General features: G+C 37.0%; 1 protein-coding gene across 5 annotated transcripts in view; it reads left to right on the top strand.

The window, feature by feature from the left end:
• The window catches only part of RPGRIP1L (RPGRIP1 like), a 100809-nt gene that overhangs the window by 32044 nt on the left and 40891 nt on the right, over positions 1 to 27874 (top strand). For 3 of the 5 annotated variants that reach the window (XM_012189788.4, XM_012189787.4, XM_042231633.1), the window contains exons 10-17: positions 1791 to 1930; positions 6834 to 6940; positions 7171 to 7221; positions 7887 to 8066; positions 8612 to 8729; positions 16931 to 17383; positions 21342 to 21493; positions 24712 to 25090. In XM_012189788.4, coding sequence (XP_012045178.1) covers positions 1791 to 1930; positions 6834 to 6940; positions 7171 to 7221; positions 7887 to 8066; positions 8612 to 8729; positions 16931 to 17383; positions 21342 to 21493; positions 24712 to 25090 — 1580 coding nt within the window. The remainder of the gene's footprint in view (positions 1 to 1790; positions 1931 to 6833; positions 6941 to 7170; positions 7222 to 7886; positions 8067 to 8611; positions 8730 to 16930; positions 17384 to 21341; positions 21494 to 24711; positions 25091 to 27874) is intronic. The other 2 variants (XM_042231634.1, XM_012189789.4) reach the window with 1 other exon arrangement.

Here is a 27874-nt window from a genome sequence, read left to right as displayed (position 1 = left end):
ACTTATGCTGATTTACACTAGTATTTTGTGGGTTTGGAAAAACCAGGCTGCTAAATTGTTCTTAATTTAAACACATACAGCTTCTGATGTTTCTGCCAGATTAACTGTTGGTGATCTTTTTGCTGGTACTAATGCTATTGGAACACTACTGTTTCTAATTTTTAGTGGCTGATATAATGCATGGTTGTGCCTATTTCATCATGCTAATTTTTTTTTCCGGGTAGTACATGTTTTTAATAATACAGAACACACACACACATGCATACACACATAAACACTCACATATATGCATATATGTGTATGTGTTTGGTGTACATAATTTGACCAGACATGGTATAAAAAAAATGAAAATGTAAGGGGATATTCTTTACTTCAGTATTTAAAGTACATATTTGGATTTCATTTAAACCTAGGTAACTCTACCTTTGATAAAATTAACATAAAACATTGATATATCAGATCCCTGTATTTTTTTAAGGTTCCATATGTGAAATGAGAACACTGATAGAAGAAACAGATGTCATATTTAGAGAAACTTCTAGAATTCTATTTACTTTTAAGGTCATGTTATTTTAAATGCAATAAAAACATTCAAACTGTAAAATAAATACAGTTTTTTGTTCTTTTGAAAGATATGCCTCCCAGAAAAGTATCTCTTTTTGGAATAAAACCTCAGACTAGCTGGGGGCAATATTTACGGCAATTTTCAGTAACAAGTTTCAGCAATTTTCAGTAACAAGTTTCTTTTCCATTTACTTCATCATCAGTTCAAAACCAGATTTAGTAAATTTCTGCTTCCTTTACTGGGTTTAAAAATAAGTAGAAGGGTCAAAGCTGCTGATAATTATTCAGTCATATCAAGCCTCACAGATAATAGTTTTCTGCTGAAATACAGATCAAGATCAGTTTTTCCAAAACCTGGTTATCACCTGGGGAACTTTATAAAACTATGAATTCCTGGGCCCCAGGATCTGCATTTTTAACCTAGCACCAGTGTCTTAGGCCAGTGTTTGGAAACCAGTGACCTAAACAAATGTTTACCATATACCTTCTGTATACTACTTGGTTATTTTGCACCTGATTCTTCCAATCTCCTGTGTCTGATCATTAGTAGATTTTTATGATAGTTTAAACTGCTACTTTTATTAATGAATAATAATTCTATCTGTAACATTATTATCAAGGTGCTCTCATTGGGTTTTTACCCCAATCATGTGTAACAGTGTAAAACTGGTTGTTCTTAGCCTGCTGCTGTTTGCTTTTTAGGAAAAAAACTATATGATCACTGCTGTTTAGTATCAGAATCGCCATCATTTTGTGGCCAGTATTTTCTGGACATGTTTTTATCACAGACTCTTTAAAAGTTCAAACTCTAGAATTAACGATCAGGTGGAGAGTCCCTTTTCTCTGCGTTAAGAGGGTGCAATCGTGGGAGAGGATGGTTTTGTCTGAGGTCTACTGCTGAGGTTTGGAATTGTGGATTCCTTTGGACTATGTACAGTATCTGAATTCCTTTAGTAGTCCCACAAAAGCTGCACACTGCCAACTTTTCTGGCTTTAGAGCTCTAAATTAAGGCCAGTTCCTTTGCTCATCCCACAAACTCTTTCATGTTCCCTAACCGCAGCCTGAGAAAGGCGCCTTGGTTTCAACAGCAGCAGACCAGCATATGTTTACTTAATTCCTAAGACATGATGACAGTGGTCTCTGTGCCACTAAAAGCTTTTCTCTTTATTATTTTCGGTTGACGCTGATTTCCAAGCTTTCCCTGCCTGTCACGTGTGTCTTGCAGTGCCTTCAGTGCCGCCCATGAAGAGCAATGGAAGTTAAAGGAACAGCAGCTGAAAATACAGATTGCTCAACTTGAGACAGCCTTAAAATCCGATTTAACAGACAAAACTGAAATCCTTGACAGATTAAAAACTGAAAGAGGTACATATGAAATGACTACTGACTTGCTCATTTCGGACATGCATGTTATTCATCGTTATTCACTGACTTGATAAGTACTCATTATGGTGCCTGTTGCTTTGCCAGGCACCTTGCTGCGTACTGGGGACTCAGCCTGTATGAACAGTCATTCGCTTTTATGAGTGTAGTGATTGCTGCAAATTTCCCTTTACTCAGCTTAGCATACATGCCAAACAACTTAGTTTTCCTCAGAGTTACTCTTGTTCAGGTTGCCTTTAGTTTGTTTAATTTTCCTAAATTTATTCAACTCAACAAGTGTTGATTGAGCACCAGTATGTGCTAGGCACTATTCTAAGTTCCAGGGATCCAGCAAGGAATAAAACAAAGAGCTAGTCCTCATGCAGCATAAATTTGAGAGGGAGAAACTGATAGTAATTAAATAAATATGCAGTACATCAGGTGGTGGCAAGTGCAAAGGGGGAAAAAAATGGCAGTGGAAGACAGCCGAGAAGGGCGGAAGTCTCTCTTGGCTGTTTTTGATCTGGCAGACAAGGAAGACCTCTCTAACAGAGAAATGTCGAATTCTACTCTGTGACAGAGAACTTAAATACAGAAGCCTTGTCAAGATGTCCCTGCTAAAACAGTAATCATTAATAAGTTACACTTTATGAGTCCCAGATCTCACCCTTCTTGTCTCATAGAGTAAAATAATTTATAACTAAAGTAGATGTCTGCTCTACTATCTTATACACACGTATACTCACAAATGCACAACCAGGAAAGTGAATTATTTGCTCCAAGTGTTGTATGTGTTTGCTCATCTGCTAGATAAACCCGCTGATTAAGGTTGTTCCTTTTGAACATTTGCAATTCAGTTGCATGAGAACATTTAAATGTTTAATACAGACTCAGTTAAAAAAAAACAATTATATATCTAGGCAGTATTCTCTATATTGATTTAGATCACGCTGCCATATTTTGTTAACTCTAAGAAAAATTTTTTTCCCATTTTAATATCTCCGAATTTGGGAAGCATCTTTTTAGCATCACTAAAAAGGTGATAACTTTTTAAAATTATGATCTGATTTTTTTATTTTAGCATTTTAAGAAGTCTGAAATTGGAGCACATCTTGTAATCAATGGGGTCTTAATCTCAATGAAATACATATGCAGTATTTATATTTACCAAGTGGTCAAATTTGATGGCAAATGGTTTCTGAATTTTTTTCTAGAAGATTGTGAGTAGAATAAAATGGTGACATGATTTCTGACTGGGTGGATATTTTAAAGTTTCTACGTCAAAGATATATAGTTCCTGACTTTAATATGTAGCATTTTATACCTAACAGAGTGCTTTGTTTAGTAGTTGCTCATTAAAGTCTTCCACCAAAGTAGAAATTCTCTATATTTCCTCTCTTTTCGTTCTAAAGGAAAGAGAAATGAAATAAACCTTTCTCCTTTGCTTTCTGTTCTTCCCTAGATATCAAAATTTCCAAACTCTCATCTTTTCACATTTACATTGTTCTCTGGAAAGAAACTCTTAAGAGGATAGAATCTTAGTGGTCTTTTTTTGTTGTTGTTAAGAAAACCTACTTATTGCTGTTGGATTAATTCTGGGGGTTCTTATAAATTCTTAAAACAACAATTGCTAAGTTATTTTAATGCAACTAGTGCATTCCTTATCTTTTTTTTTTTTACTGGTTCTTAAGTCTTTTCAGATTTTTTAAATAATGAAAATAACTCATGTGCATTATTAAAAAAGAAGAGTACAATAAACAAAAAAATTTCTTCTAAAAGTCACTCAATCCCACAACCCACAAAATAATCACTATTATTTATATATGTCTTTCCAGAGTTATTTCTATATGTATACATGTAATTTAATGTGCTTTTTTTAAAGTACATGTATAAATCCACATCATTCATAATGGCTGTCATAGTTTTCCAGTGTGAGAATCTGCCACAGAGTTTAACAGCCGTCTATTGATGAATTTTTAAATAGCTTCAGCTTTTTCAAGTATCATGAACATCTTTCTGCACAGATCTTTACACATTTATCCAATTATTTACTTAAGAAAAATTGCTAGAACCAAATCTTTTTTTAAATGCAACTGTTATTTTAGTTATTTTTGTTTGAATACCTGAAATCTACAGTTCTACTAGTTTCAAGTTTTTGTTTCTTTGTGAAAATGTTCAGATAGATTATAAGAAAAATAATACAGCCTTTAAACAATTTTTTTCCAGGAAGTATTAAACCAAAAATTGAATTTGTCTATTTAAGGAAATCTTTTAATATTTAGAAAATTCCTTTTTGTATTACAGATTTTGAAATTGTTTCGTTTTACTTAGAAGTCTCTTCACACATTTACTTTCTTGTGTATCAAGTGTTCTCTGCCAGAAGATGTTTCCCTGGCTTCTTGTAGTCATTCATCTAACTGGCAAATTATTTTTAGAGAATACTCACCTCTTTATTCAAGGTACAAATTAGTTTCAGATTGTGTGAATATGTGGGGGAAGGATATGTAAATGCAGTTTGTATTTGGTTAATGCTTAAATTAACTGCATGTGTTTAAGGGCCTGCTTTTGAAAGTTCCTTTCTATCTTTAGCTGAAATGCATAATTCAGCATAATACATATGGTTATATTGATCACAGCTGAAGATATTAGCACAAAGGAGCTCTGAAAATTGTTTAGTTGAATTGTTCTCTGCGCTCTGCTTATTAATGGTGTGCTCGAAGAACATAATTTTAAAAGAGTGAAATGTTATCTCATTTGAATAAAATGCTGTTTAGTTTAACCAGCTTTTTGTCAAATCATAAGGTAAGGAGGTTATTTTTCATCTTGTACAGAGTGCTTTGATTTTTCTTATTATAATTCAGCAAGTCTATTTCCTCTTTGAACTATAACGTCTCCATACTTTTAAAGTTCCAGGAGTTATATCCCCCAATAAACAGTTTAAGAAAGGAAAAATTTAGTAGATAATTCAACATAAAATTCTGCAGAGAGAAAGTTATTGTTATTCAGTAATACCTTCTCCCATTAATAAATTATTTTCACACTAATAAAGCCTTGGTTTTAAAAATAACCGGTGAAGTGGGGACGTGGTTGTTGAAACAAAAGTCAGTAAAGGAAGGAACATTTGAATAAGTTTATTTACAGCAGTAACGTACACCCTGCTCTGAAAAGTTGAGACCAGAAAAACTAGAGCATAGAAGTAGTGGACACTGCATCTGGATGGAGCAGTCCGGATGGAGCAGTCATGTCCTTACACTTTAGGTCCCCCTCAGAACCCCTAAAAGTTTCACTGGCCAGAGAAGGAAATTACAGTATCCCTAGGACCTTGGTTTTACATCTTTCTCACTACATTTACCTTCTTTTTGTTACCTAATCTGGATTTTGTTTTAACCTAATCAACATCAAATAAAGGGTTTCACATTATTGTTTTACTCTCTAACCAAAAAAATAAATTGATCTCATAATAACTCACATTTATTATTAATCCTAATTTTTAGTTTGCAGATAAATATTTGAGCTTTACCTTAAAATTTTTCAAGTATTGTTCACGTTGGAAAATTCTTTCATAAAGTTCACCGAATAGTAGCAGTTTATACTCTAGGATAACCTTTTAAACCTTTCATCAATAAGAAAAATATTTACATATTTGATATTTAAATGGTTTTACATACCCTAGGGTAACTTTTCTTACTTCTTAATTTGCCAGAAATATGTCATATTAAAATTTTCTAATTTAATCCATTTCTTAACTGTGTGATTTACAGTTTTTACTTATATGTAGCATTTATGTCTTTGGAATACAAAGCTTTATGAAAGTCAAACATTTTTGTATAAAGTGCAATCAGTGTGCAAACGTATTCATGTAAGAAATTCTTGGCAAATATGTTGATTTCCCTTTTTTTTTTAAGAAAAGGAAACAAAAATGTACAACTTGAGTTGAGGATTTATGATAACCATAAATCTCTGTGAGCAGGATGAAATTAGTAGAGACACTTTGAATGACATGGTTTAGAGTCAGTCCACAGCGAGACAACAAAGGAGAATACTTGACCACCACAACGATCTCTAGTGAAGAATACACTTAAGAACATAGGACTGAAGGATAGATTTGTTAGCTAGCCATTATGCTTTTTTTTAAGTTAAGCATATTTAAGGCAAAGAGTAAAAATTTCGACTCTCTATGGATTTGCTGTCTTCTGTAGCTCTTCCCTATACCCTCAGCTTGTGGGTCCTGGTGAATGAGCACATAGGCAAGGGTAACCTATCTCCATCCCATAATGATAGCTCCGAGTCCATGTTCTAATTAATAGCATGAACTCAATAAATAAAGAATGCCCATGAATTGTTATTGATACTACCATGCACTGGTTGAGAATCCATTTCTCACACCTTAACAGAGTTATTAAAAAATGGGGTTGATGATAATTATGGATCCAAATTATTACCAGAAAAATTATCTTGTTTTAATTTAAAAATACCTTATGTTAAATGGGGAAAAGCTAACTCAAGAAAGTCGATTTTAAAAACACAAAAAGACACAATTTTTTTTTTTTTTGCATGCCTTTCAGGACCCTTAATAAGTAAGTAAAAGTCATAGATTTAGAAACATATTTTCTTAGGTATTTTAGATAGTATGTTCCTTTGAAGTCCTGGAGGCACAATTTCCTTATATTAATACTGTGACCCTCAGTCTTAAGTTTCTGATAAGCCAGTGAATCATATGGTGGACACATGATAGTGTGCGTTTCTTCCTCACTCCCCTGCTGCCTTTGTCTAAGGTGCTAGCTTAATTTCCTCTCTGGCCAGAACAATACTAGCTCAAGCTGGGTATGTATCACAAATTAAGTTAAAATGTGTCTTCTACCTCTTTCTCACTTAACTTTCTAATTGTGTTGACTTTATTTTTAAGACCAAAATGAGAAAATCAGTCAAGAAAATAGACAACTCCAGTTACAGTACCTGGAACAAAAGCAACAACTTGATGAACTTAAAAACCACATGAAGTTTTACGACCAGGTGAACCATTTTCTTATTTAGGAAATGAACTCCAAATTTTTATCTAACTGCTTTATACGTCAAGAAAACACTGTACCACAAAGCAACAGAATACAAATATACCACTTAGTTTATTAATCCATGGTATCTTGCAGCTTATGTTCCATGAAGGTACTCTGCGTAGTTGGAATATCTCTTGTACTTTCTACTCATATCTCATTGTGAGCTTTTACTTACTCTGTCTTTTGCAGGAGAGTGATATTAATGCTGATGAATTGAGTGAAGCTCTCCTGCTTATAAAGGTAACTTTCTAAACTTCACCATGAATTTCATGTCTACATATAAGTGTTTCAGCATAATGATGACCCTTATCTGCAGAATGAATTATTCAGGAAAGTGGTCAGGTGACATTTAGTTATAGCATATACATATTTCATAATGACATCAAAATCACATTAAAATAGACCTCAAAAACTCATGTTTAAAGCACTTTCTCCAACTGTAACAAACATTTCACTTTTATGTGCCCCGCTATAAAACTAATCAACAATTTTCTGTCCTGTGAGACCTTGGTGCACCCTATTATCTTAAGTAAAATATTGAATTATACATGTCACCAGAAGATATTTTCCAGTTCTAGAATATTCTGATATTTATAAGAAGACACAAGAAAATACATTTCTTTTCAGTCATCACAGTGTAGATTTTAATCACATGAAGAAATAGAAATAAATGTACTTGATTTTTTTTTTTTTTTTGCATCCTGGAGTAATAAACTTTTTCTGTTTCTCTGTAATTGTTCCAAAAATCTATCCAAATATTGTATTCTATATCAGGACTGCTTTGTTCCTAATGGAAAATGAAAATCTATCTGTTTTCAGTTAATGATTTCTTGCTATATCTGTGTTAATTCACAATTACATTTTAGAAACTCTTGTTTTGGTAATAAAACATGTTTTTGTTTTAGGCTCAAAAATCACAAAAAAATGGAGACCTTTCATTTTTAGAAAAAGTAGACAGTAAAATTAATAAAGATCTAGAACGGTCCATGAAAGAGCTGCAAGCAACTCATGCAGAAACAGTGCAAGAACTTGAAAAGACAAGAAACATGTTAATTATGCAACATAAAATTAATAAAGATTATCAGGTACTGTAATGCACTAAATCCAGAAGATAGGGTTCCTATAATATTCTACTGATGATTTGAATTTTAAAGCAGTATCATCTACTATCGTCTATTATAATCTATTGTCATGTGTTACCACGTGCTGGGAATTTAGCCTTGTAACTGGATACTTAGACTAAAGAGTTCTAAAACAAATAATTCTAAGTCCTTGGTTTTAGAGAGCGAACTGTGGCGATGAATTCCCCCTTTACTAGTGTTAGCACACTTTGCAGCTGAGTTATAGTTTCTCCTGAGGTCCTGCCACAGCCATGTTTATATTAGCTTTTAACTAATGGGAATATCACTCCTTAAAAGGAATCCAGAGTTGTGTGGATTTCACTCCTGATTAATGAACATCGTCAAGCATAATTTTCTAAACTGTAAGCTCTTTGAAGTCAGGAAACAATGGTTTATAGCTCCTGGTATCCCCGGGATCTAAAAACTGCTTGAATCATAGTTGCTTTAAAAAAATTTTTTTAATGGAACAGATCCTAAGTAATGAAGCTTGTTATCTGTATTTTATTTAGATGGAAGTTGAGGCAGTGACCCAGAAGATGGAAAATCTGCAGCAAGATTATGAACTTAAAGTGGAACAGTATGTTCATCTTCTTGATATCCGGGCTGCACGCATCCAGAAACTAGAAGGTACAATGTGCACAGTTCTTTGTCCATGGTAACTAGAGAAATGGATTTTTACAACAGTTGAAAATGTCATCCAAGTGTACACTCACAATTTCTTTTTGCTCTTTTTTTTCCCCCCAATTTATTAACGATAATAGTAATTTACCAGAAAGGCTGATTTTATCTGATACTTCTCTACTCAAGAATTCCCTACTGCTTTTTTAATTTGGTGTCACAGGCAAGATTTCAGCGTACTTCATAAAGTACCACAGACTAAATTTAAGCACCTCATTTCTAATTTCTCAGGCCTCTCAGCCAAACAAGTCTGCTGTTTGCTCTTGGTCAGATTCATCTCACCGGCCCACCACCACACCTTTGTCTGCTCCACCTGAACCTCCTTTCTTCTCTGACTCCAAAATATAACCCTTCCCCACTTTGAAATCTAACTCAGTGCATGCCTGTGTCGGGAAGCTGGCTCCTAGCCACCCCTCTCCCTGAAATGCCCCCACAGGGGTTTGTAGACTTTAGCAAGTAAGAAAATAACATGGGGAACTTGTTTCGTAGGTAGCTTCCTGGGTCCTACTCCTAGAGATCCTGGAGCCTGTGATTCTGTATATTTAGAAATAAGTCCAAGCAATTCAGATACAGGGGTAAGACTATACTTTGAAAAAGACTACCTCAGCACTTACCACTTTTGCTCACACATACTCAAGGGACATGGATTTGGGTGGACTCTGGGAGTTGGTGATGGACAGGGAGGCCTGGCATGCTGCAGTTCATGGGGTTGCAAACAGTTGGACACAACTGAACAACTGAACTGAACTGTACTTTAAAAATATGTTTGGAGATTGTATTATGTAAGTGTTCTTCACCATTGCAGTTTTGCATATTCTCTATGACTACAGTATATAAATTCTCCAGTGATCAATACTTCGTCTCTCTTTCATGTTCTCTGCCATGCAGCACTAAAACTCGGTGATCTATGCCAACAGTAATTTTGCACTCTTAAAGATCACTGAGAATCCAAAAGGCATGAGTTTATATGGGTTATACTTAAGATATTTATCATATTAGAAATTAAAAATGAGAATTTTAAAAATATTTGTCATGCTAAAATAATAATAAACCCATTACATATTTAACATAAATTACAGTATTTATTGTTTAAAAGCTGCATTTTTCATATCAAGAAAACAGTGAGACGAGTGACACCGTTTTAAACTTTTTAAATTGTTTAACATTTTTGCAAGTCTTTTTAGTGTCTGTCTTAATAGAAAACAGCTGGGTTTTTATATCTGCTTCTGCAGTCAATCGGTTATGATATCACACATCCTGTAGATTCTGGGAAACCCTATTATATATTTGTAAGAGAATAAGAATGAGAAAGGCAAATAACATCTTAGCATTATTTTAAAAATAGTTTTAACCTCACAGACCTCCAGAACAGCCTCAGGAACCCTCAAGGGTTCCCAGACCACTCTCTGGGAACCACTGCTCTAAGTAGAAGAATTCAATAAATAATCTATCTGACTGAACAGGGTTTCTGAAAGTCAAAGAGCATGTGTACCTTTTATTTCAAGTAGTACTCAATAAAAATTTGCTTAATGAAATTTTCATGAATAACAGGAAGGTCATATAGTTTGAGATTTTCATTCCTTTCAAGTGTCACTAAGTCTTTAGCAATATATTTTGCTTCCTAAATTCATTGATTAATTCCATAAACACGCTCATGTTCCTAACATATCCAAAGTGCTAGGCAATGAGAATACAAATAGGAAGAAAGCTCAAACTAGCAAGATGTCAACAAGTAAGTAGACACACTTTACTGTGAGGAGTGTGAAGTTAGGAAAATGAAAAAGCTACCTAGGAAACATTAAGGAGAGAATGCCTGTTTATATCTGAAGATTCAGGGATGACTCTACACAGTGGGAGTCTTTACTAATGACAGAATTCACCACTAGTAAAAGCAGTGAAAGGCGTTCCAGGCAGTAGATGAGGCAGGTAAAAATGCCCTAAATGTGAAGCACCACCATTGATTTGAGAAACTGCATATGATTTCATCAGTTTGGAACTCAGGATTGGTAAAGGAGGAAAACCTGGAGATAAAACTGGAAAGAACCAAATGCTGAAGGCCGTGTTTGCCACCTGAATGAGTTTGAACCTTACTAACCCAGAGAAGCACCAAGGAATCTTCGGGTAGGATTTTGGAGACTATGCTATAGGTATTTGGAGACCACATTTTGGAGACTATGCTATAGGTATTGGGAAGAATGAGTAAAATTTGAAGGAATGAAGAGGTTGGGCTCCATTAATAATCTAGGTAATAAGCGCTCTGGGTGTAAGTAAGGTAGCATCAATGGAGATGGAGAAGACAGGGACAGATTTGCTAAAGACTTAAGGAATATTTTTGAATAGCAGTGACCCTACAGATGTGGGGAGCCCAAAGACAAAGAGCAACCTAGGGTGACTCCATGGTATCCAGCTTAGGCACCTGGATGTAGGCTAACAACATTCACTTGGAATTCAAAGTCCAGAAATACCTAGAAGAGAATATAATGAGTCATTCTCCTTTCAGTGTATCAAGTTTGATGTGCCTAGAGAGTATCTAGACAGAGGGCTCAGCAAGCCACTTAATGTGTGAGTCTGCTATTTAGGAAAAAAAATCTCAATTAAAAAATTGAGTCTTCAGTATATTGATAGTAACAAGTTATAAAAGGGGATGGGATTACTAATTAGTAGAGAGATGCAAATAAAAACTACAATGAGATACCACCTCACACCAGTCAAAAGAGCCATCATCCGAAAGTCTACAAACAACAGGGCTTCCCTGGTCCAGTGGTTAAGACTCTGTGCTCCCAATGCAGGGGGCTCAAATTCAATCCCTGGTCAAGGAACTAGATCCCACATGCTGCAGCTGAAGATCTGCATGCCACAACTAAGACCTCATGCAGCCAGATAAATAAAAAAAATTTTTTAAGTCTACAAATAACAAATATTGGAGAGGGTGTAGAGAAAAAGGAATCCTCCCACACTATTGGTGGGAAAAGTTGGTGCATCCACTATGGAAAACAGTATGAAGGTTCCTCAGGAAACTAAAAACAGAATCACCATATGATCCAGCAGTCCCACGCCTGGGCATAAACACAGACTAAATTATGATTCAAAAAGATACATGCACCCCCTATGCTCACAGTATTACTGTTCACAGTAGCCAAGCCATGGAAACCACCTAAATGTCCATCAGCAGAGGAGCAGGTAGAGAAGATGTGGTGCATAGATACCATGGTGTACTGCCCAGTCATACATGGACAAAAGAATGCCTTTCGCAGCATCCTGGATACAGCTAGAGATTATCATACTAAGTGAACTAAGTCAGAAAGAGAAAGACAAACACCATGCAGTGTCACTTATATGTGAAATCTAAAATCTTATATGTGACACAAACAAACCTATCTACAAAACAGAAACAGAATCACAGATGTAGAGAATAGACTTGCGGTGGCCAAGGGGGAGGGAAGGGGGGAGAATGGTGGACCAAGAGGTTGGGGTTCGTAGATGCAAACTATTACATTTAGAGTGGAAAACCAACGAGGTCCTGCTGTATAGCACAAGGAACTGTATCCAGTCTCCTGGGATAAACTGTAGAGAAAAGGAATGTATATATGTGTTTACCTGAGTCACTTTGCTATACAGCAGAAATTAGCACAAGATTGTAAGTCAACTATATTTCAATTTAATTAATTAAAAAATAAACAGGGATACAATTACTCATGAAACATAGACTAAAAAATGAATAAAAACAGAAGCCTAGCAAACCAGCAGCAGCTGCTGCTGCCACCGCCAAGTCGCTTCAGTCGTGTCTGACTCTGTGCGACCCCACAGACAGCAGCCCACCAGGCTCCCCCGTCCCTGGGATTCTCCAGGTACGAACACTGGGGTGAGTTGCCATTTCCTTCTCCAATGCATGAAAGTGAAAGTGAAGTCGCTCAATCATGCCCAACTCTTAGCAACCCCATGGACTACAGCCCACGGGCTCTTCCGTCTGTGGGATTTTCCAGGCAAGAGTACTGGAGTGCGGTGCCATTACCTTCTCCAAGCAAACTAGCAGAGAAACCCTTAAAGAATAAGAGTGGTAGGAGGAGAAGCAGGGCAGATGACGACATGGAATCCCACAAAAGTTCACAGAAGAGGATGTGGTCTTCATTGTCAATTAAGCAAGGAAATCAAGTAACTCAGCAGTGGCCACAGGGCTGGAAAAGGTCAGTTTTCATTCCAATCCCAAAGTAACACAGGACCAAAGTCCATTCACTCTAGAAATCAGTTGGTTATTGGTGACTTTTTCTGGACTAGTTTCACAAGAAAAGTAAAGCAGGTGCTTTTCACAAGAGATGGAAGAGTGTCTGTTGCATGAGGAATAGGAGACACAAGTAGTGTCTCTTTTTAGTACTCTTTTAGTACTCTTTTTAGAAGTTTGGATGTAACCTAGAGGAAAACATGTATTTAGAAAGAGACATATCTTTTGCGTTTTTTTTATTGAAATATAGTTGATTTGCAATATATTAGTTTCAGATGTACCGCACAATGATTCAGTGTTTTTGTAGATCATACTTCATTATAAGATATTACGAGATAATGGCTATAACTCACTGTGCTATACAATATACCCTTGTTGCTTATCTATTTTATACATAGTAGTCTGTATCTGTTAATCCCGTACTCCCTAGTTTGTCCCTCCACTTCCTTCTCCCCTTTGGTAACCACAAGCTTTTTCCTATATCTGTGAAGTCTGCTTCTGCTTTACATATATATTAATTTGTATCATTTTTAGGTTCCATGTATAAGTGATATCATATATTATTTGTCTTTCTCTGATTTATTTCACTAAGTATAATATTCTCTAGGTCCATCCACATTGCTGCAAATATCAGAATTTCATTCTTTCTATGGCTGAGTAATATTCCATTATGTATGTGTGTGTGTGTGTGTGTGTGTGTGTGTGTGTATTATATATGTGTGTGTGGGTGTATACATATATATACCACATCTTCTTTGTTCATCTGTTGATGGGCACTTAGGTGCCTCCAGGTCTTGCTTGTTGTAAATAGTGCTACTATGAACATTCATTGAATCACAAAGAAAACAAAGGAATTCCAAAAGACCATCTACTTCTGCTTCTTTGACTATGCTAAAGCCTTTTTGTGGATCACAACAAACTGTGGAAAATTCTTAAAGAGATGGGAATACCTGACCACCTTACCTGCCTCCTGAAAAACCTGTTTGCAAGTCAAGAAGCTACAATTAGAACTGGACATGGAACAACAGACTGGTTCAAAATTGGAAAAGGAGTACAGCAAGGCTGTATATTGTTACCCTGCTTATTTAACTTATATACAGAGTGAAAGTGAAAAGGAAAGTGAAGTCGCTCAGTCGTGCCTGACTCTTTGCGACCCCATGGATAGTAGCCTGCACCAAGCTCCTCTGTCCATGGGATTTTCAAGGCAAGAGTACTGGAGTGGGTTGCCATTTCCTTCTCCAGGGAATCTTCCCAACCCAGGGATCGAACCCAGGTCTCTCACATTGTAGACAGACACTTTACCATCTGAGCCACCAGGGAAGTCCATATATACAGAGTACATCATGTGAAATGCCAGGCTGGATGAATCACAAGCTAGAATCAAGATTGTCAGGAGCAATATCAACAACCTCAGTTAAGAAGATGATAACATTCTAATGGCAGAAAGAAAAGAGGAGCTAAAGAGCCTCTTGATGAGGGTAAAAGAGGAGAGTGAAAAAGCTGGCTTAAAACTCAACATCCAGAAAAACTAAGATCATGGCATCTGATCCTATCACTTCATGGTGGTAGATAGAAAGGAGAAAAGTGGAAGCAGTGATAGATCTTACTTTCTTGGGCTCCAAAATCACTGTGACTACAGCCATGAAATTAAGACACTTGCTCCTCGGAAGGAAAGCTATGACAAACCTAGAAAGTGTATTAAAAAGCAGAGACATCACTTTGCCAACAAAGGTCTGTATAGTCAAAGCTATGGTTTTTCCAGTAGTCATGTATGAATGTGAGATGAGATTTGGACCATAAAGAAGACTGAGCATCAAAAAGTCGATGCTAAAAAAAAATAAATTTAAAAAAAAAAAAGTCGATGCTTTCAAATGGTGATGTTGGAGAAGACTCTTGACAGTCCCTTGGACTGCAAGGAGCTCAAACCAGTCAATCAGAAAGGAAATTAACCATGAATATTCATTGGAAGGACTGATGCTGAAGCTTCACTACTTTGGCCACCTGATGGAAAGAGCCAACTCACTGGAAAAAACCCTCATCCCTTGTGCTGGGAAAGATTGAAGACAGAAGGAGAAGGGGACAGCAGGGGATGAGATGGTTAGATAGCATTACCAACTCAGTGGACATGAATTTGAGCAAACTCAGGGAGATAGTGAAGGACAGGGAAGCCTGGCGTGCTACAGTCCATGGGGTTGCAAGGAGTCAGACACAACTTAGCAACTGAACAACAACATGAACATTGGGGTGCATGTATTATCTTTTTCAATAGTGTTTTTGTTTTTTCTGGATATGTATCCAGGAATGGAATTGCTGGATTATATGGTAGTTTTTATTTAGTTTTTTGAGGAACTTCCACACTCCTTACCATAGTGGCTGTACTAGTTTATATTCCCACCAACAGCATACAAGTGTTCCCTTTTCTCCACACCCTCACCAGCATTTGTTATTTGTACACTTTTTCATAGCCATTCTGACAGGTGTGAGGTGATACCTCATTGTGGTTTTCACTTGCATTTCTCTAATAATTGGCAATGTTGAGTATCTTTTCATGTGCCTGTCAGCCATCTGTATGTCTTCTTTGGTGAATTATCTATTCAGGTCTTCTGCCATTTTTAATGAAGTTTTTTGAGTTTTTTTCATATTGGGTTTCATTTTTTCATATTATGTATTTGAGGTGTTAGCCCATTGTAGATCACATCATTTGTAAATATTTTCCTGCATTCAGTAGATTATCTTTTTGTTTTGTCAGTAGTTTCCTTTACTGTCCAAAAGCTTTTAAGTTTAATTAGATCCAGTTTATTTAGTTTTGCTTTTATTTCTTTTGCCTCAGGAGGCAGATCCAGAAGACATATTGCTATAACTTATGTCAAAGAATGTTCTGCCTGTGTTCTCTTCTGGGAGTTTCATGGTTTCGGGTTTTACACTTATATCTTTAAACCATTTTGAGTTTATTTTTGTATATGATGTGAGGGAATGTTCTAATCTAGAAAGATATATATATATTTTAAGAGCAACTTTATAGAATTATAATGAACATACTTTTTTTCCCAGAATAATGCTTTTATTATTTTAAAAAATTTAATTCTTTATGGGAAAGTTCAAACATATATGAGTGGAAATAATTATATGATAAACTCTGATGTACTTATCACATAGCCAATCAATTCATAGCCAGTCTTTTTTCATCTGTATCCCCAACTCCCTTCCATCTTACCCATATCCTTTTGAAACAAATCTCAGATACCATATCATTTCATCAATAAATATTTCAGGATACATCTAACAGAGGTCTTAAAAAATAACAATTTATACCTAAAAATGAACAATAATTATTTACTATCATAAAATTTCTAATCAATATTTAAATTTCTGACCATACCACAACTTTTAAAAATGTTTATTTCTTTGGATGAACATACTTTAAATTGCACATATTCAAAGTGCACAATTTGGGAGTTTGGCATATATATATATACACCTGTGAAACTATCACCATAATCAAGATAATAAACATATCCATCATCCCCAAAAGTAGAAAAATATATATTTGGATAAACTGACAAGAAGGTAGTAGTGGGAAGAGAAATTTATTTTAAAGGAGAGAAGATAATAGAGCCAAACCAAAGGAGCAAGTGGAATCTAAATATTTACCTCAGTTATTCATTCAAAGGCCTTTTTTTTTTTTCTTTCTCCTTTTTCCTGGTATATCCTGTATTACCACTTAAGTTGTAATTTTTTAACTAAATGATGTCAAAATAAATGATAGATTTTTTTAAAAACACAGTATCAGTTACAGTAAAACAGTGTAGCTGTAGAATTTGCTTGGGACTATACACTGCGAGCCCTCAGATTTCCCACCACGTCATATGTATCTTTGTATCTTTATATATCAACACCTTAAAACCTCTAAATTGTGTGTCTTCTCTTGCAGCCCAATTAAAGGATATTGCCTATGGCACCAAGCAGTACAAATTTAAGCCAGAAATCATGCCGGATGACTCAGTTGATGAATTTGATGAAACCATTCACTTAGAACGAGGGGAAAATCTATTTGAAATCCATATCAACAAAGTAACCTTTTCTTCCGAAGTTTTACAGGCATCTGGGGATAAAGAGCCTGTCACCTTCTGTACCTACGCTTTCTATGATTTTGAACTACAGACAACTCCCATAGTACGGGGCCTTCACCCAGAATATAACTTTACTTCTCAATACCTCGTTCATGTTAATGACTTATTCTTACAATACATTCAGAAAAATACTGTCACTCTTGAGGTCCATCAAGCTTACAGCACAGATTATGAAACAATCGCAGCTTGTCAGTTGAGATTCCATGAAATTCTAGAAAAAAGTGGTCGAATATTTTGCACAGCAAGTTTGGTTGGTGAGTACAGTCTTACAGACTTTGGCTGTTTGAATCCCTGATTGGTTTCTATATTAATAAGGCATTTCACATTAGTATCTTCTCTCACAGATTCAAGGTGCCTTTAGGGTAAGGACAGTGTTCTCTGATTCAGCTGCCCACTGTTGATTGCACTCTTAAATGTCATTGATAATGTCAGTACAATGGCTGTTAATTTTTTAAAGCTTCTTAGTACAAATGTTTATTTACCATGTTGATATCTATTTGATTAAACATTAATTATAGTATGTTGATCAAATATTTTTTAAAGAGCGTATCATTATCACTGTTACTGAGCACTGGGAATACTATGATCAGTAATAAATAAGACAGATGAAGCCCCTGCCCTCCTGTAGCTTACCTTCTAGAGGGGAAGATGGGCTGTAAAACTATACACCTATCCTTAGATATGAAAGATGATCGGAGCAAGAGGCTAAAGAGAGAGATGGAAGGTTGCTTGTTGAGATAAGGACTTCCCTACAGGATGACACTGACAGAGAGACCTGAATAAAGGTCCGTATCAGCCATGGGGCAGCTAAGCCCATTCACGGCAACTAGAGAGCGTGTGTGCTGCACCTAGGACCCACGGCCAAATAAATACTTTTAGAAACATTTTTTAACAAGAAAGCTGCTTGTCAGCACCCAGGGGAAGATTGTTTCAGGCAGAGGGAACAGCAAGCGCAAAGGCCTGAGGGAAAAACAAACCCGACCGATCGGAGGAACATCAAGGAGGCCTGTGACTAGAGCAGAGATGACGGTAAAGCAGTAGGCAGGGATCCGATCATGCTGTAGAGCTTTGTGGGTCATGTTTGGACTTTTTTTTTCTCTGACTGATGGAAGTCATTGGATAGTTTTGAGAAGGTGAGTTACGAGATCACACGTAAGTTTTTTTGTGTGTTTTGCTGGTTTGGCTGTGCTGGGTCTTCATTGCTGCACACTGGCTTTCTCTAGTTGCAGCAAGTTGGGGCTACTCTGTAGTTGCAGGCGGCTTTTCTTGCTGTGGAGCACAGGCTCACAGGCTTCGGTAATTACAGCACTCGGGCTCAGTAGTTGCAGCTCACAGCCTCAATAGTTATGATACTTGGGCTTAGTTGCTCCACAGCATGTGGAATCTTCCCAGAGCAGGGATCGAATCCATGTCCTGTGCATTGGCAGGTGGATTCTTATCCACCACACCACCAGGGAAGTCCAACACACATAGATATTGGAAGAACCATGCTGGGTGCCGTGGCAGGAATAGTCTATACAGGCCAAGAGGGGAAATAGACCATTTTCAGGTGATTGCATTAATCTGTGGAAAGAGGATGGTGGCTTGGATTAAGATAATGGTAATGAAAGTAGTGATAAGACATAGTCATGTTCAGTGTAGGTTAACTCTTCTTTAAAAACTTGTTCATCAGCTGAATGTAGAGAAACAAGAGAAACAGGCAAGGTAAGAATTTTGGTGTGAACAGCTAGAAGAATGATGAAGCCATTTGTTGAAATAGGTTGGGGAGAGGAACAGATTTGAGGAAGAAAACTTAAGAATAGTGTGTGAACAAGATTGACCTGCCTATTAGACAGCCAAGTGGAAATGTCACATGAGCAGTTGGTATAATAGTCTGATGGTCAGGGATAGAAATATAAAAGTGGGATTCATTAGCATACAGAATATATTTTAAGCCTTAGATCCAGATAATTTCACAGAGTAACTGTACATAAAGAAGAGAAAGGGACCAAAGATTGAGCATTGGGAAACTAAAATTTAGCATTCAAGAGGAAGAGGAAGAGCCACCAAAAGGCATCTAAGGAGTCACCGGTGAAGAGGGAGATAAACCAAGAGTATAAACCAAGAGAGAAACCAAGTATAACCAAGAGATAAACCAAGAGATCCTAGAGGCCAAACAAAGAAGCCTTCTCAAGAAAGAAAGAAGGTGACTTAGGTTCTAGGGAGGGGTTTTATTTTATTGATTGCATAGATAATATATTCACATGGTTCAAAAAATCCTGCCCTCAAAAACTTAGTGTCATAGAGAAGTAAACTGGTGAAGTGACAGTTGCCAAAGCAGTCAGTGCCCTAATGGGGACATAGTCCTCAATTCCTGCAAAGGAAGCAGGAAGCTCTCCAGTCTCCTGGGAGCCATAGAGGGAGTCGCCACAGAGGAAGAGAGATAAAGAGCCACAGAGTTGTGAGAAGGACTGAAGATGTGCAGGGCAGACATGCAAGGGTATATTACGTACAGTATAGATTTGGCAATAGGTATGGTGTTGGAATGTGAAGTGAAGTGGGCCTTAGAAAGCATCACTACGAACAAAGCTAGTGGGGGTGATGGAATTCCAGCTGAGCTAATTCAAATCCTGAAAGATGATGCTGTAAAAGTGCTGCACTCAACATGCCAGCAAATTTAGAAAACTCAGCAGTGGCCACAGGACTGGAAAAGGTCAGTTTTCATTCCAGTCCCAAAGACAGGCAATGCCAAAGAATGCTCAAACTACCGCATAATAAAGTATGGTATCTTCTAAAACATTAAAAGGGTTTCATGGGGACTCCCTGAAGGTCAGGAAGCAACAGTTAGAACTGGACATGGAACAACAGACTGGTTCCAAATAGGAAAAGGAGTACGTCAAGGCTGTATATTGTCACCCTGCTTATTTAACTTATATGCAGAGTACATCATGAGAAACACTGGACTGGCAGAAACACAAGCTGGAATCAAGATTGCCGGGAGAAATATCAATAACCTCAGATATGCAGATGACACCACCCTTCTGGCAGAAAGTGAAGAGGAACTAAAAAGCCTCTTGATGAAAGTGAAAGTGGAGAGTGAAAAAGTTGGCTTAAAGTTTAAAGCTCAACATTCAGAAAACGAAGATCATGGCATCCGGTCCCATCACTTCATGGGAAATAGATGGGGAAACAGTGGAAACAGTGTCAGACTTTATTTTTTTGGGCTCCAAAACCACTGCAGATGGTGATTGCAGCCATGAAATTAAAAGACGCTTACTCCTTGGAAGAAAAGTTATGACCAACCGTGCTTTGCTGACTAAGGTCCGTCTAGTCAAGGCTATGGTTTTTCCTGTGGTCATGTATGGATGTGAGAGTTGGACTGTGAAGAAGGCAGAGTGCCAAAGAATTGATGCTTTTGAACTGTGATGCTGGAGAAGACTCTTGAGAGTCCCTTGGACTGCAAGGAGATCCAACCAGTCCATTCTGAAGATCAGCCCTGGGATTTCTTTGGAAGGAATGATGCTAAAGCTGAAACTCCAGTACTTTGGCCACCTCATGTGAAGAGTTGACTCATTGGAAAAGACTGATGCTGGGAGGGATTGGGGGCAGGAGGAGAAGGGGACGACCGAGGATGAGATGGCTGGATGGCATCACAGACTCAATGGACGTGAGTCAGAGTGAACTCCGGGAGTTGGTGATGCACAGGGAGGCCTGGCGTGCTACGATTCATGGGGTCAAAGAGTCAGACATGACTGAGTGACTGAACTGAACTGAACTGATGGTGTTTTCCCCTGTATTTATGGTACAGTAGAAAAATTAGGAAGGTGCCAAAGATTTCTTGAAATTTGAATTATAATGTGGAATATCACATTCATAGTTTTGAGGTTTCATATTGTATCTATCAGACTACATTAAGTGCAGCTTGTTTAAAAAAAATAGCATCAGAAAAAAATCTTTTTTCATGTTAGAAGGATTGAAATAGTGTGAATTAGACTACCTCAAACATAGTTTTTTAATAATATTTAATACACAGTGAAACTCATACTTGCAGAAGTAATTTATTCTCTTTTTCTCTGTTATTTGCCAGTCACACACCATCTGTGCAAGTCATATATTATTTTATTCAGTATAAAATTTATAGTTTTAATGTCTAATACCATTGATGTTTGTTTTACTGGTATATATTTTGATTTATGGGGCCACTTTAACAGTGAATTATGTATCGGTTTGTAGGAACTAAAGGAGACATCTCCAATTTTGGCACAGTGGAATACTGGTTCCGATTAAGAGTTCCCATGGATCAAGCGATTCGGCTTTATCGAGAACGGGCAAAGGCTTTGGGATACATAACATCAAATTTTAAGGGGCCAGAGCAAATACAATGGGTAAGCTTGTTTGACTTTACAACCCTTTTATGACACGGAAATTTTATAGTATTTCTTTATATTACCATGCTTTAAACTGAAATCACTTTCTTTCACAGCCATCAAGTGGCTTTTTTTTTTTTAACTTTTTATGTCAAAATAATCATAGACTTAACAGGAAGTAGCAAAAATGTACAGAGGTCCCGTGTAGCTTTCACCCTGCTTCTCCCAGTTGTAATATTTTATGTAACTATAGTATAGTATCAAAGCCAGAAAATTGACATTGGTACAGTACTATTAACTAGGCGAGTACTGTTAACTAGGCTACAGACTTTATTCAGATTTTCTAAGTTTTTACATGCACTTATGTGTGTATGCGTGTACACTGTTATTTGTGTGTGTGTGTGTGTGTATGTTTATGTAGGAAGAAGCAGAGTTCAATGCAGTTTTATCATTTGTGTATATATCATGTATCAACCACCACAATCAAGATACAGAATTGATCTGTCACCCCAAAGGAACTCCCTTGTGCTATTCAGGACACTTTTGAAAAATAGAATTGCAATGCTAATATTACACATCAGTTGTAACTTTCATTACAGTTTCTGCTGTTAAGGAAATGAATAGCTGTTCTTGGAGTTTCAGTTATTCTTTTTTTCCAACCATTTCCAACTTCTTCCGAGCTGTTTCAGAAACCTGTAGGTTTCTGAAATGCAAAGTAGAATATAAAATGAATATTCTTTTACTGAGAATTAGAGGTTTAAAAGCAATTCCTCAGAGTAGCATTTTCCAAACTGTGTTTCATGAAGTCTTAACAGTCTTATTTCCAGAAGAATTCCATGATCCAATAAATGCAGAAAAGACTGAATTGAGCAAAGTTAAATAAGACCCTTGACTTTAGGGCTTCTTTTGAGATTTGAGTATAACTCGAATCTCAAGAGGAAGCATGAAGTATACACTTAAGTAACAAAGGGATAGAATATAGTAGAAATACTTTGGAATATCTATTCAAGGCACAATTCTCTTTTTTCACTTGGAACTGCCCTCTCTTCCAATCCATGGGGCTGGGCCCCCAGTGGCCAGCTTTACATTTGATGATCCTGCTCTCTCCCACTCCACCCAATTATAATTAATGATTTAGTAATAGCCGCCTGCCTCCAACTGAGCCAATCAGATTCTGCTTTCTGAGATCAAGAGAAAGTAAGACTCTCCATGGCTGAAATGTGGGAAGCTGGGAGCTAAGGGCAGCCATCTGCCACCATGTTAAACTGCAAAGGAAAGAAAATGTATCTAGAAAGAGAATAATGAATAAACATACAGAGAAAAATGAAGAACTAGATGGAGAGTAAATTCCTATAGTTTCCAGTCCCATTCCCTTCCTAAGACACAACCACATTTCTGCTACACAGTTCTGTGAGATAGCCCTATAGCCTTATATTAAAGGCTTCCAAGGTGGAGCAGTGGTAAAGAAGCCACCTGCCCATGCAGCAGATGTTAGAGATGTGGATTCAGTCCCTGGGTCCGGAAGATCCCGTGGAGAAGGAAATGGCAACGCACTCCAGTATTCTTCCCAGGAAAATTCCATGGACAGAGGAGCCTGGCAGGCTACAGTCCATGGGGTTGCAAAAGAATCAGACATGACTGAGTGACTATGCATGCTCTTATATTAAAGTCTCTTTTCATTGTATTTGCTTGGTGAAATCAGTTTTTATAGCTTTCAGTTAAAAGAACCATGATAATATAACATTGATTCCCAAACTTAAAGATTGGCACCCATGTCCCAGCGATCATCTTTCTGGATTAATGTTCTTCAGAGCACACCTTGGGAAATGCCATTATGAAAAAGGGAATTAGAAATAGTGAAACCACATGGTTTATTAATTTTTGTAATTTGAAGAGTTTTAGACTTCCAGTTTATGATTTGAATGAGCCATTTAGTGGTGGAACTTCAGCTTTTGTGGGTAGGGTTGAGGGGAGAAGCAGAAGGGGTACTTTGTAAATCATTCCACTCAGTCCCTCTATAGCCAGATGCAAAGTAGCCCTGGGAAAGCAGTACTGTGATTCCCTTCTCAGATTGGCACCCCACTCCAGTACTCTTGCCTGGAAAATCCCATGGGCGGAGGAGCCTGGTAGGCTGCAGTCCATGGGGTCGCTAAGAGTCAGACCCGACTGAGCCACTTCCCTTTCACTTTCATGCACTGGAGAAGGAAATGGCCACCCACACCAGTGTTCTTGCCTGGAGAATCCCAGGAACAGGGGAGCCTGGTAGGCTACCGTCTATGGGGTCGCACAGAGTCGGACACGACTGAAGTGACTTAGCATACCACCAGATGTCTCCACTAAGGAGATTATGACTTCAGTTCTGTTTTCTTTCTCTTATAAGCTTCTCTAGAATCAAAAGTTCCAGATGTTCAACCCAGATTCAAAAATACAGTGAAAGAGGGGTCCCTGCATGGGAGGTGGAGAGTTCTCTGACACTGCAACACTGCATTGTTGTCCCAGATCACATCGGCTACGAAAGGCTTAGCATTTCATCAAGGCAGTTGTTCGCTGGAGTACTTGTGCACCAATTGCCTGAGTAATAGTTCCATAGAGGGCCATAGAGTAGCTTCCAACTCTGCCTGATAACTCCCTTTGCTCATCTGTCTTCTGAAAAGTCCCTCCAATCCAAGATTTTACCCCTCCAAAGTTTATCTCTCACTCTGTTCCCTTGTTGCTTAGCCTCAGGTATCTGCATCCCCAAATCCCATTGGTTCAGGATGAGGGCCAACCCAAATATAACGAAATTGTCTGTCTGAGTGGGTACCATCAAGTTCATTAGTTTCACTTAAGAATGAGATATGATCAGAATAACTGGAATAGTTGAAGGATTAGCTCTTAATAAAATTGTAAACTAGGGAACATTTATCTTTGAACCTATCTGCTCACTTTACTTGTTAAGCATTAAATAGAATTAAAAAACATCAGACTATTTTCTTGGCTTTATTTATTTTTGTTTAACAGCAATCTCTACATGTATGTTCACTCTTTTATAGTTGCTGCTAACAGCATCTGTACACAGGTTCCAGAGAATATTGGTTTTGAGTAAATGTCAAGAGTCTTTTACTGAGAAATTCACTATGAAGTGAAAATCTGCAGTCTTTTGGTCCTTTTACAAAATTATTGTGTTTGGGGGTTGGCAGCTGCTGTTTACTTTTCATTGTATTACTACTGTAATATAAATATGTATGTTTTTCCAGTTAAGTCATCAAGCACCCAAAACTGCTCAGCTCAGTTCTACTGATTCCACAGATGGCAACTTAAATGAACTTCATATTACAATAAGATGTTGCAACCACCTGCAGTCCCGAGCAAGCCACCTTCAGCCACACCCATATGTTGTGTACAAGTTTTTTGATTTTGCAGACCATGACACAGCCATCATTCCCAGTAGCAATGATCCACAGTTTGATGATCATATGTGTTTCCCAGTGCCAATGAATATGGATTTGGATCGATACCTTAAGTCAGAGTCTCTGAGTTTTTATGTATTTGATGATAGTGATACCCAGGAGAATATTTACATAGGAAAAGTCAATGTGCCTCTGATTTCATTGGCACATGACAGATGTATTTCAGGTAAGCCTATTTCTTGAATCCATGAAATTGTTTAAAAAAAAAAAAACCTAAATTATTCCTCAGTGTTATTGATATGTTCTATTTGTAACTAATCTTTCTAGCCTTCTAAGATAATCTTAAAGTTTGGACCCACAATATTGTATTTTTGTAGTTATTTTCTTAATAGTTATTCTAAGAATTACAATATGCACCTCAGCGTGACACAATGCACTTAAACTTAATGCTAATAACTTTCACTGAAATTCAGAAAAATCTACCCCAATATAATTCCATTCCCTCCCCCTTCCTTTGTGATACTGTTGTCATATATGTGTGTGTATATATATGTACATATATACATGGTATACCTATATGTGTTATAAACCCCAAAGTACAATGTTAGTTATTGCTTTATATAACTTTATGGCCTATAAGAGAAGGCAGAATATATGTAATTATAGGAGACTTTTATATTAACTTATGTATTTAGCATCTCTGGTATTTATATCTTCATTTGGGTTTGCGTTACTGTCTGGTGTCAATTTCTTACTCCAAATAGCTCTATTTCCTCTCCATCTTTTGTGTTATTATTTCATGTATTTTTTATCTTTATATATTATAAATCCTCAAGATAATAATTTTATAATTATGCAATTGTTTTTTTAATCAGTTAAGAAATGAGGGAAAACCGTATTTATACTTTTTCTAATTACCTATGTAATTACCTTTATTCACCTCTGTTTCTTCATATTGATATGAGTTACCATCTGGTATAACTTCCTATTAGCCTGAAGAAATTCTTCTAATTTGTCTTGTGAGTCAGGTCTACTGGCAGTGAATTCACTTAAGCATTGTTATCTGGCAATGTCTTTATATGTAGCTTTTATTTTCTGAAGGATAGTCTTGCTGGATATCATATTCTTAATTGTCAGGTTTAGTTTATTTAAGCACTTTGAGTATATTGGACAGTTGATTCTGGCATTCATTGTTTCTAATGAGAAATCATCTGTAATCTTTTTATGATTCCCTAATACATAATACAATTTTCAAGATTTTCTTTCTTTTTTGTGGGGGGTGGGGAGGGCGTTCAACAATTCCACTCTGATATGTTTAGTTGCGGATCCCTTTGTGCTTTTTCTACTTATAATTTGTTGAGCTTCTTTATGTATAGAGTACTGTTAGGTGTCAGATTTGGGGAGTTTTCTGCCCTTATTTCTTCAGTTATTTTTTTCTGCCCTTTCTTCCACTTCTTAGGTTCCTGTTACACATATGTTCATATGTTTAATGGTGTCCTACAAATCTCTGAGGCTTTGTTCATTTTTCTTCATTTTTTCTTTTCAGCTTGGATAATCACTATTGATTAGTCTTCAAGTTCATTGACTCTTCTGCCAGTTCATATCTCCTACTAAACTCCTCTATTGAATTTTTTCATTTCAGTAATTATACTTTTCAACTCCAGAACTCCTTTTCAGTTCTCTCTGTTTTTATTGAGATATGGTTGATGTATAATATGTTACAAGTATACAACATAGTGATTTGTCATTTTTAAGGGTTATACTCCATTTATAGTTGTAAAATATTAGCTATATTCCATATTTTATACTATATGCTAGTTCTCCTATCATTTCTCTCTCTCTATTATGTTCTCTGTTTTATAATTCATTGTCATCACACTTTGCTTTAATTCTTTAAAGATGTTTTTTTTTTTTTTGGCTCTTTGAACGTATTTACAATAGCTGTTTTTAGGTCTTTGTCTGCCAAGTCTAACATCCGGATGCCCCGAGAAAGCATCTCTGGGTGACATTCTATGTGTGTATGTAGCACATTCTCCTTCCTGTTTCTTTGTGTATCTCATGAATTTTATGTGTTTTTGTTTTTGTTTTTTTTTTTTTTTTGCTGTTGTTTAAATTTAGGCATTTAGGACACTGTAGATTCTAACCCTCCACAGGGTTTCTGTTGCTGTTATTGTTTGTTTGGTGACTTGGCCTGTAGCAGTTCTGTAGGTTTGTTTCCCTTGCTATAGCCACTGATATCTCTGCTAAGTTTTTGTTTTCATTTTAAGCCTGAACATAGTTTAGTGATTAGCCTATGGTTGTTGAAAGTTGTGTTCAAACACCTTGAGCTGTCAGGCTCCCAGCCTTTGCCTATGGGTCAATGTATGGCTTAGGTAATGCGTTCAATGTTTAGATAGTTGCTAAGTCATGTCCAGCTCTTTGTGACCCCGTGACCTGCAGCATGCCAGGCTTCCCTGTCCTTCACCACCTCCCAGAGTTTGCTCAAACTCATGTCCATTGAGTGGCCAAATATTGGAGCTTCAGCTTCAACATCAGTCCTTTCAGTGAATATTCAGGGTTGATTTCCTTTAGGATTGACTGGTTTGATCTCCTAGTTGTCCAAGGGACTCTCAACAGTCTTCTCCAGCACCACAGTTCAAAAGCATCAATTCTTCTGTGCTCAGCCTTCTTTATGGTCCAACTCTCACATCTGTACTGGACTACTAGAAAAACTATAGCTTTGACTATATGGACCTTTGTTGGCAAAGTGATGTCTCTGCTTTTTAATATACTGTCTAGGTTTTTCAGGTAGCTCTCATAGCTTAGTCAATAAAGAATCTGCCTGCAATGCAGGAGGCCCAGGTTCAATTCCTAGTTGGGAAAATCCCCTGGAGAAGGAAATGGCAACCCACCCCAGTATTCTTGCCTGGAGAATCCATGGACAGAGGAGCCTGGCAGGCTGCAGTCCACAGGGTTGTGAGAGTTGGACACAACGTAGCGACTAAACCACTAGGTTCATCATAGCTTTTCT

The sequence above is a fragment of the Ovis aries genome, chromosome 14 (genome assembly GCF_016772045.2).
Source record: "Ovis aries strain OAR_USU_Benz2616 breed Rambouillet chromosome 14, ARS-UI_Ramb_v3.0, whole genome shotgun sequence".
NCBI classification, from domain to species: domain Eukaryota; kingdom Metazoa; phylum Chordata; class Mammalia; order Artiodactyla; family Bovidae; genus Ovis; species Ovis aries.
This window is presented reverse-complemented; position numbering and strand designations above follow the sequence as displayed.